A 10,855-nucleotide genomic window follows, 5' to 3' on the forward strand; every position below is an offset into this window, starting at 1 on the left:
GTAACTGGACCAACCTAAAATCTCTCCAAACCATTCAATGAAAAGATGCCTGAGTTGGAAAAAACAGGTCCTTGGATTTTTTTTCTTTAACTTCCGTGTTTAAAATTTTTGCTCAGTAATTATTTTTTTTTTTTTTTTTTTTTAAATGTTATGGCTGTGAACTGGTGTATGACGGTCCTAAGCACTTAGAAAGCAAATGAGGTCATTCTTGTTGCTAGATTCTTCTTAATGTAGCATCTTGGGAACCCAACTCAGAGTCCATACATCAGAGAAGTTCCCAAGGTTACTCATGAGAATTTTGATGGCATGAGGTTGACAGGACTCAAATTGGGACTGCTGACATTTTAAGCAATCCTGAGCTTGGCTCACACCATACTTGAATTAACTCCTTGCAGAAAGGCCCCACTTGGATTCCTGGAATGCTTAGCGTGCTCAGAGGACAGTGTCTGGTTCAGAGATTACTTTTCAGCTTGCACTTGGACTCCATAGCCATTAAAAACAAAAAAGAACACCTGGCCTATGATTACAGCTAGAAGAGAAGTTTCTTGTCAAGAGAATTGTGCTTTCAAATCACCAGTGAAGGGCCCCAGCTAAGAATCTGGTGTCTGTGTCCTTTGTGGTTTCTTTTGGTATCTGTTATCCTCACTTGGAGGTGGCTTGTGCCCCGTGACAGTCCTTCCATCATGCTTTGGTACAAGTGCTGGAGGTGGACGAGGAGCCCCCTGTGCTCAGGTCATCTTGCCACTTCTCCAGGCTGCGGCGCCGGGCATTCATGAAGAAGTTGCTGACGGTGGTGAGCTCCAGGCCCAGCTGCTGGGAAATGGTGATCTGCATCTCTTTGGACGGGCGCTTGTTCTCTTTGAAGATGGCAAAGAGTGTTCGGCGTTGGAGGTCAGTGAAAACCAGGCGAGACTTCTTCTGAGAATTGTTCCTGTCTTTGTTTGGTTCTTGCTCTTTGCGCTTGCATGCTTGAAGGAAAAGAGAAGAAGGAGAGGAGTCAGTGCAAACTGTGAGAACCGACACCCAAGCAGATGATCCATGGAAAACATTGACAGAGTCGGACAAGGGAATGCAAACCATTAAACTTTATTGTGCAAATTGCCCAGCTGTCAATACCTGGCCTTCCCAGTTCATCTCCTGGTGATAGAAGTGTCCACTGGCAGGGGAAGGGAGGAAAGAGACAATAGCTGGGCTGTTTGACATCGCCTGACTTTGAACCAAGTGTAGTTGTCTTTCTCCCTTACCTTCTGCCCTCAACACACACTTAAGATTCTTTATTTCTGAAATCAGTAGTCCCCAGGGAGACATCTGGTTAGGTGGCCCCTCTTTCAAATCAACCTCCAGAATCACTTACCAAAACCCACTGCCATCGAACCAATTCTGACTCAAAGCTAACCCCACTGGGTTTCCAAGGTTGTATATCATTATGGAAGTCGATTGTCTCATCTTTCTCCCATGGAGCAGTTGGTAGGTTTGAACCATTGACCTTCTGGTTAGCAGTCAAATGTCTTATCTACCAGGCCACCAGAGCTCACTTCAGAATTGTTTACAGCTTAGCTGAAATTAAGGCACTCTGGTGGCACAGTGCCTAAGGCATTTGACTGCTAACCAGAGGGCTGGTGGTTCAAACCCATCAGCCACTCCATGGAAGGAAGATAGGGCAATTTACGTGTGTAAAAATTTACCACCTTGGAAATGCAATAGGAATTGGAATCAACTTGAGGGCAGTGAGTTTGGTTTTGGTTATCTATTTATTTATTTATTTATTTTTGAGTGGAAATTAACTTCTTGAGACAAAATTTAAAAGTGCATAAACTAAACAAAAACAAAAACAAAACAACTCATTGTCAGCGATTCTGACTCATAGCAATCTTATATGACAGAGTAGATCTGCCCCATAGGATTTCCAAGGCTATAATCTTTATGAAAGCAGATTGCCACATCTTTCTACCATGGAGCAGATGGTGGGCTCAAACAGCCAACCTTTGGTTTAATAGCTGACCTCTTAACCACTGTGCCACTAGGGCTCCTTTTAAAAGTGTATAATTTTTCAAAATCAAAGCTTCTACCCATGTGACTCTAAAAAACTTGTTAATAGAATGGAATTTGAAATAGCAGAATGATGGTATCATCCCAACCACAATCCTCTTCTTGGCAAGGAAAGAGAGAGAGAGAGAGAGAGAGAGAGAGAAAGAGAGAGAGAGAAAAAGAGAGAAAGAGTATGTAAAGGATGGTTAAAACCCATTGCCAAGTCAATTCCAATTCATAGAGACCCTATAGGCAGAACGGTCCCATAGGGTTTCCAAGGCTATAAATCTTTATGGAAACAGATTGCCACATCTAGAATTCTCCCATGGAGAAGCTGTTGAACTGTTGACCTTCCAGTTAGCAGGCAAAACCTTAACCAATGTGGCACCAGAGCTCCTTTAGGGATGGTTTGGCAAATTCTAATTTGGCCAATTTGCAGTAATGGCAGTCCAGAAGACATGGGCTGAGGGTAGAGAAGAAGCCCAAAGTTACAATGACAGCCTCAGGTGTCTATTGCTTTAGTAGGCATGTGTATCTACATCTGGATTAATCTATGCAGATAGGACATTAATGTACGTCACTGTCTCTGTTTTGGAGTCCCGGGATGGTACAGATGGTTAACATGCTTGACTGCTGACTGAAATGCTGGAAGTTCAAGTCCACCCAGAGGCTGCTCAGAAGAAAAGCCTGGTGATCACCTTCTGGAAAATCAGCCATTGAAAACCCCATAGAGCACAACTCAACTCGGACACATATGAGGCCGCCCACCACAAGCCCTCAGAGAGCCAACTTGTCTTCTCCCTGCCATTGCATTTGTCACCCTCTGAGGGCCAGACTCAGCAAAGAAAGCACATGTCTAGGATGTAGTTCAACTGATTGGACCAAGCTGGCATGAAGATGACACAGGGCTGGTTAACATTTCCTACTGTTGTACATATGACTGCCGTGACTCAGGGGCGACTCAACAGCACCTCCCTCTACCTGCCAACCCACCCATTACCTGCCTACCTACCTACCTGTCCGTCCATCCATCCATCCATGCGTGCATGCATCCATCTGTCCCATACTCATAGAGACCCTATATAAGGTCACTACAAGTCAGAATCAACTTGATGGCAGTGAGTTTATCTCACTATCTGTGACACACTGGTGGTGAAATGCATAAGTGCTCAGCTGCGAGCAAAGGTTGGTAGTTTAAAGTCACTCAGCCACTGCCCAGGAGGAAGAGCTGGTGATCCGCTCCTGTGAAAATCACTACCCTATGGGACAACTCGACTCTGTCACCTGGGGTCACAATGAGTTGAAAATTGACCCCACAGCACCTATCAGCAACATCTATGGAGCTGGCTATCGATGTGCCACTTCCCTGTAGCTGACCTTCCTAACTAGGAGAAGAGCGTTCTCCACAGCTGGCCCTTTTTTCTCACCTCCCCAGACACTAGCTTTCCACATAGGGAAGGTCTAAGTCACCTCAAAAGGAGTTGGCCACCATGCCCACCATGCCTGAAGGCAGCCTGGTGGCGGCCCCTGGGCACTCCCAGAAACTGAGCTGTCCTCAGATATTGGGCTGCCTGGGCCATACGTAGCTCTGTCCAGCACAGACCACAGCAGGTATGTGGTCAGAGACACACAGTGCCTTCTCTCCAGGCAAAGTTTAAAGCCAGTGGTGGTTCACATCAGGATGAGATCATAAAGGAGGGAGGACACAGTAAGGGACAGAGTAGAAGAGACTGGAGAAAAACACAAAGGAGGCTGGAAAAGTGAAGCTCATCCTGGGTTTCCACTGTATCTCAGTTTGGGAGGGGTATTGGTGCTGATGGCCAAGACCATGGATCAACACAGAAGCCTGGCTTTCACCCACCACTTCTCTTCCTCACAGTCACAAAGGTCTTCTGATATTTGCATGCTGAGGTACAGGGTTGTTGAAAGCCAGGGCCACTGTGCCAGTGGAGGGTGGTGAGGGAGAAGCCAGGAGAGAGGGCAGTAGGACCAGAGGGTGCCATCTGCTGGTTGCTGGCCCACTGCACTTCTCCTGGAGGCCACACCTGGACCCAGGCTGGAGAGACCTCTTGTATGTGCGTTGTTTGGTATGTTTGTGTGAATCTGAGTATGTGTGTGGTAGAGGTGTGTGTTTGTGTGTGTAGTGGAAATGTTTGTGTGAGTGTGTGGTGAATGTGTGTGTATGTGGGGTGAATGAGTGTATAGGTGTGTGGTGGAAGAGTATGTAAGTGTGTGTTGTGTGAGTGTGTGGCAGAAGTGTGTGTGTTTGGTGTGTGTGTTTAGTGTGTGTGAGTGTCTGTGTGTGGTAGAAGTATATGTGACTGCGTGTGTGTGTGGAGGTGTGCAGGATAAGGTATGTGTGTATCTAGTCGGGTCTGTAAACCCACTTCTCCTTGACACCTGTTCCCATGGGTGCAATAGCTTCAGTTCTTCAAGGCACTTCAACGTCTTTTACTGCATAACTCGATCCACACCACAGAGTCACAGAACTGGAGGGTTGTTGTCCGGCCTGGGCTGTCTGTTTACACATGGGCAACCAAAAGCCCCGAGGAGTACTTCCACAGGGCACAAGTCAGGCACCTGCGGGAAGGCGGTGGGGCAGAGTACACGGGCAGGAGGGGAATCTTGGCTCCACAAGTGAACACAATGTCGTCCCAAGATGCTCAGTGTGAGCAAGGAGCAGCCAACAAGAAATTCTGAAGAAGCACCACTCTTATGTGTAGGCAGAAAAAGATCTGTCTTGGTGTGGTTTCTGAGAGCCCTGGAAGGCCTGCCCCCTCCCCTCACACACTCGAGCCTACTCCCTGATTTAGCTTCATCAGGTAGGTTGAAGGTTTAACCCCCAGCTAGACTAAACCAGGGTGAGCACAGTGGTATAATTCTCCCCTTTCGTGCAGGAGACCAGGGATCGACTGCCAGCCGGTCACTGTGTACAGCCCGTCAGTGAAGGCTTGTGTGTAGCTATGATGCTGAACAGGAATCAGCAGATTTTCCCAGACTCAGACAGACTACGAGGAAGAAAGGCCTGGTGAACTACTCCCAAAGACCCCACAGAGCACAAGAGTCCGACCCACAACCGACTATGTCAGTGGCCCGGGACTGGGCAGCCCTTCCTTCCATTGTGCTGCTCACAACAACAACTGCCCTTCAATTTTCACTTCTCCTCAGTTACTGGGCCCCTCTGCAAGATGAGAAGAAGGCATCTAGAATGGGCTTTGAGAGGAAGGAAGAAGCGGAGGGAACCATGGCTGTGGGAAAATAGGTGCCACAAAGCAGCAAAGCAGACCCATAGGGACTGTGGCCGATTGGTTTCAAAAATGGCTCCAATTATTCCCTTCCCAATATCTACCCCTTGTGATGTGGCTCTGCAGTCCCTCTGAGTAGAAGGTGGGAATTATTTAACTTCTTGGATCTGGGCTGGGCTTGAGACTTCCTTTGACCAGGTGGCAGAAGTGCCAATGTGACAGTGCTGAGCCCAGGCCTCAAGAAGCTATGTGTTTGGTTCTCCCTCTTGGAACCCTTCCCAGCACCATGTGAACAAGCCAAGGCCAGCCTGCTGGAGGAGATGGGCCACCACACATCCTGAATCAGCTGGCCCCTGGAACCCAGAGCTGACGGTAGGCATGCCAGAGAGCTTGGCCTGGATCAACAAAACTGCCCAGCCAACCCACAGACCTGAGAAAAAAATAAATGTTTATTGTCTTATGCCACCAGTTTTGTGGTTCTGTGTTATGCAGCATTATCGTGGCAGCAGATAGTTAATATAGAAGCTGAGAACAACCTTCACCTTCCTGCCCAGAGGGTGAGTCAAATGGAGAGTAAGAAGCATGAACTTGAACTCAGATAGACATGGGTTTAAATTCCACCATTACTTATCAGCTGCATGACCCTGAGGTTCAGTTTCCTCATCTATAAAATGGGCACATGAATGCTTGCTACTCCAGGACATCCAGAAGCTAGCTGTGACATTGGGCACACATTAAGTACTCAGTGAATGTGAGGATCCTTTCTTCCTTCACAGGGAAAGAGGAAAGAAGAAGACACAGAAGGAGGTGAGGATAGGAATTCATAATTTAGGATGACTCCTCAAATCTGACTCAATTGTAGATGAATTACCCAGAGTACTAATGGCAAATAACAGGTTAAATATCTTTGTTTTCTTTGCAAAGTTATCTCACTGTCAACTCCCAGCCTTGTGGAAGAATTAAGACTATGATGTGTTTTTACATATGTGTCAGAGATCCTAATAGGTTTTGGACCACTGGTGTTTGCTAACATCACTAATTTATGTCCAAATACATTCTACACATGAAGCGTACTGTTACCCCATAATAAATAATGCAGCACTACTCTCTTCTCATGCATTCAGGAAATACTTCCCCTGAATAGTTCAGTGTGATCTTGCCAGGGCATTGGGAGGGGGCAGGGTAGGAAATCTTCCAAAGCCAGCATTTGCCAGGACAGACAGTTAACCTCCAAGCATGTGGTTTGAAAAATCAGCCTCTAGAAGAAGCATCTTCATTCATCAGCTGGACAGCCCAAAGCTGACCCTCCAACAAGGGCTTATATGGGGTGGGGTTGGGGACAGTGAACCTCTCCAGCAAAGAGAGTCTATTGCAAGAACACAGGGCCTGGGGTTGTGCTGGGGAAACCAGCTGAGGCAAAGTCAGTTCATAGTTGTGCCTTCATCCTCATCCTCTGAGAAATCAATGGGGTTTTTCAGGCAAGAGGAAGGGAAATAAACTATTTCCCATGAAGAAATGGTGTTTCGGTTCTGGTGGAATAAGAAGCTTTTGGGAGAAGAGAGGGAAACTCTGGGTGGTGTGAATGGTCACGTGCTCGGCTGCTAACCCAAAGGTTGGGAGTTCGAGTCCACCCAGGGGGCCTCAGAAGAAAGCCCTGGTGATCTACTTCTGAGAAACCAGGCATTGAAAACCCTACGGAGCCCAGTTCCACTTTCACCCGCATGGGGTCGCCGGGAGTCGGCATTAACTTGGCAGCAACTGGTTGGGTTTAGGAGAGGAGATGGGGTCCAGGAGAACACCCCTTCTCTGGAACCAATGGGCCCATTCAAAATCTTTAAAATAGGAATAGTAGGATCCCATGCATTCAAACAAGGAAGAAGAAAATGGAAGAGTTGTCTAGTCTGATTGCACCTGCGTAGTGTTCAGTAAACCACTTAATGCTGGTAAATCTTAGTGGGGTCTGCAAAGAGACAAGCACCAGCACATTGCTACAGGGGGTGGGGGTGGGGCTGAAATGCAAGACGTCGGACTCATGCGCTAAGCATTTCCATTGGCCACCAAGGGCTGGTTGGTAGTGAGGACACAGGTCACCCCATCTAGGAGTGAGGGCTTGATGGATGGGGAAGGACTTGAAGTGGCACAGTCTTTCCAACTCATCATTTGAATATTTTGTGCTCCCTAAGTTTGCAGTCAGGTGCCTTACAGCATTCCCTGTTTCTCTGTCTCCTGACCTTATCACTGAGTGTCACCTTGGCCTTGATGACTGTGGAGCCAGTGCTATGAACTTGTCCCTACTTTCCTGGCCTGAGCCAGGCAGACAACTTGATGGCTTTGTTTCAAGGCTGAGAGCTGGCTTTCCTGAGAAACTCAGTCTTCATGGACCAGATGCCAACCACTCAGCAGGGGAGCCCATGACAACCAGACCAACATCCATTTGAGAGGTCAAGGGCAGAGAAAGGGAGGAGGTGCCTTGCAAATGGATTTGGAGCCATTCTTTCTTTTTCCCCCCTCCCTCTTTTCACTCCCTTCTCATTGGGGATGTAAGCACAGCCTTGGCAAGAAAAACCTCCAAATCATTCAGCAAATAATCCTGGGCAGCCGAGGTACTCAGCTGAACAAGCTGCGTGCTGCTCTGAACGCTGCTGATGGCTGATTAGAGCAAGTATCGTAGCAGGGGTGTGGGGAGAAGGGGAAAAAGGATGGAAGAGAGGAAGGCACAGGAAAAGAGAGCAGGCAAGCCACACATGCAAGCACACACGGCACCCCTCATACTGGAGCCTCCAGAAGAAGGGGTCAGGTCTCTACACTCCTTGACCTAGGGAGCCCCATTAGGCTCAGCATTATCCTTGATGCTGGAGCCATGTGGGAACGCAACCCCAGTGGGGCCTTGGGTTTCACTTCTGACATGGGGTGAATTTCTGACCATGTGAGTATTTCCTCCAGGACCCTCTTCCTCTCGTCTGGAAAATATGGGTATGACATCACCCAATTCCTAGCTCTGGCTTTCACTTGGGTGTTGGAAGAGGGAGAAGCAGGTTGGCCATAAAAAGTGTTATAGGTTCTCAATGCTCATTTATTGTCAATGAGAGGCAGACAGTGGAGCGACTATTCTCAGTAGGATCCCAAAACTCAAAACTATTCCCTGAAGAAAACAAATTTCATGCACAGGGAAACAGCTCAGGGGGTAGGAGTGCATGGAGAGATGGACACAGGGAAGAAGTAATATCGGGAGGAAGTGGGAGGGGAGATGTTGCATTGTGCTAAATTGTGGTCAATGTCATGAGACAAAGTATATGAACTGCTGTATGGAAAGTGTATTTGCTCTGTAAATTTTTACCCAATCACAATAATAATAAAAAAAAAGAAAACAAATTTCATTTCCTGTCACTATTTTTACTTTTAATACAAAGTCACTGAAGACATCGCAGAGAATGGGGTTCCTTGGGTGTCCTGTGACCTTATATAGATGTAGGGCCTGGTAAAAGCCTATGGTGGCTTCAGAGGGTAAGACTTCTGAGAAGGGTGGCCAGGGCCCCGTCCCCCATGTAGGCTCTAGCCACTTTTCTCCTGTCTGTTCTACCCTTGCATGTCATGTGGGGCAGTGCCTTCTACCTTGGCTTCCCTTTCACCAGAGACTCTGAGAGCACAAGTTGGAGCCTCAAAGACTAGGTTTCTTGTAGCAGGTGCTCCGGGCAAGCTGGCAAATGCATGGAGTCATATACAACAGCAGGGCTCTGGCAAGCACGTCCAGTCCCCTGTTTCACAGATAAGTGGACTGAAGCTCCTGGAGGTGACGTGGTTTGTCCAACACGGACCATAGTCAGTTAGTGACAGAATTCTGAGAAGCCAGATCCCCTCCCTTCTAGTTCAGTGGAGCTTTTGTGTGTTTGTTTTCCCACTTGATCATAAGGACAAATGACTTGCAACACTCAGCCCCTGAAATCACAGTTTCTGGTCATCTCTTCTGCAAACAAGGGTCATTAGCACCCGAGGTGATGCAAATGGTTAAGTGCTCAACTCATAGTTGAAAGGTTGGTGGTTTGAACCCACCCCAAGGTACCTCAGAGGAAATGCCTGGTAAGTGGCTTCCAAAATATCACAGCCTTGAAAACAGTTCTACTTTGCCCACATGGGTTGCTGAGTCGGAGCTGACTCCCTGGCAACTAACAACCATAAGAGTTCTGGTGCATAGCTGTGTTCCTCAAAGCCACCCAGGAACCATGAATCATGAAAACAGATACTTGATTCTAGATAGAAATATTTGGCTTAAAATGGCTAAGAAAGACTGACACAGCCTTTCCTAACTTCCCCACAGAATAATCTCAAAGACCCAGAATGAAAGATAAAAGTTCACCACTCTAAAAAGCAGGACTACAGCAAACCTGTTTGGGGCACTGAAAAGGAATTTTCTCCTACAGACAAAGCCAATGGGACTGGATTGAAAAGTAACACGTGAGATATCCTCAACTTCTCAGGCATTCAAATTAAGTAACTACCAATAAGCTGGGACAGTACTGCCTTTTGAAATGGCCCAAATGTGTCTGCTCCCCTCCACCTATGAACTGAGAACTGCAACTCTCAGAAAACAACTGGTCAACAACACTGCAGGTGGAGGAGGGAAACCAGTGGTGGCACATAATATGACTGGCGATGTGTATAGTTTCCACAGTGCTACAGATGAGTGCAGGGATAAGAGGGAGCTTGCCAGGCAGAATGTCGAGGATGGTGGATCCTTACATTCTCCATCTGCTCAGAGACCTAGGAGTGGATCCCATTGCCATCAAGTTGATCCTGACTCACAGGACCCTATAGGACAGAGTAGAACTGTCCCATAGGGTTTCCAAGGCTGTAAACTTTATGGAAGCAGACTGCCACATCTCTTTCCTGTGAAGTAGCTAGCTGGTGGGTTGGAACCACCAACCTTTTGGTTAGCAGCCAAGCACTTAACTTTTGTGCCACCAGGGCTCCTTTAAGAATGGATGCAAGAGATGAATCCATGTTGATTTAGCAAGACCAAATCATGAGAAAGGTGGTCAGACATTAGGAGCTGAGTTAAGTAGATCAGTTGGCAATTTAGTGTAGGTCTGAGAGGATGAGGGCACCACACCCAGAAAGGAGGTCTGGACAAAATAGCACACTTGCTTCCTATTGACCACATCAGCCCAATAGGTCTCTTCTTGGGAATGAATCACAAGGAAAAAACAAATCAGATGAAAAAGATGTTGCAAAACAGAAAAAGAAACCATTACTTGATCATCACAGAAACTCATATGAAAATGATATCTTACAGAAATTTAAACAACATTTTAGTAAATTACCTGGTATCACAATATGGTGCAAAAAGAGATGACCTCTATGAAACAGCCGCAGAAAGTGAGTGAGAAGAAAACAGGTGGGAATTTATAAACAATAGTATGCACTGAAAAAGCAGATGAGTGGGACACAAGGTTTGCAGGAAGATGAGAACTACAGTAGCAGTCACTGAAGGAAATCATGAGCAAAACTGACCCTGTGCTTGTAATGCTAGAATTTTAGGCAGTTCGGGAGGTCTTTCCTATAGGAAGGTGTGTTGGATTGGGTTC

General features: G+C 46.9%; 1 protein-coding gene across 1 annotated transcript in view; it reads right to left on the reverse strand.

The window, feature by feature from the left end:
- Positions 1 to 681: 681 nt before the first annotated feature.
- ONECUT2 (one cut homeobox 2) overlaps positions 682 to 10,855 on the reverse strand; it is a 43,018-nt gene continuing 32,844 nt past the window's right edge. Inside the window, exon 2 of the mRNA XM_007935514.1 lies at positions 682 to 968. Coding sequence (XP_007933705.1) covers positions 682 to 968 — 287 coding nt within the window. The remainder of the gene's footprint in view (positions 969 to 10,855) is intronic.

The sequence above is a fragment of the Orycteropus afer genome, unplaced genomic scaffold (genome assembly GCF_000298275.1).
Source record: "Orycteropus afer afer isolate SDZICR_OR568_19922 unplaced genomic scaffold, OryAfe1.0 scaffold00029, whole genome shotgun sequence".
Lineage (NCBI taxonomy): Eukaryota > Metazoa > Chordata > Mammalia > Tubulidentata > Orycteropodidae > Orycteropus > Orycteropus afer.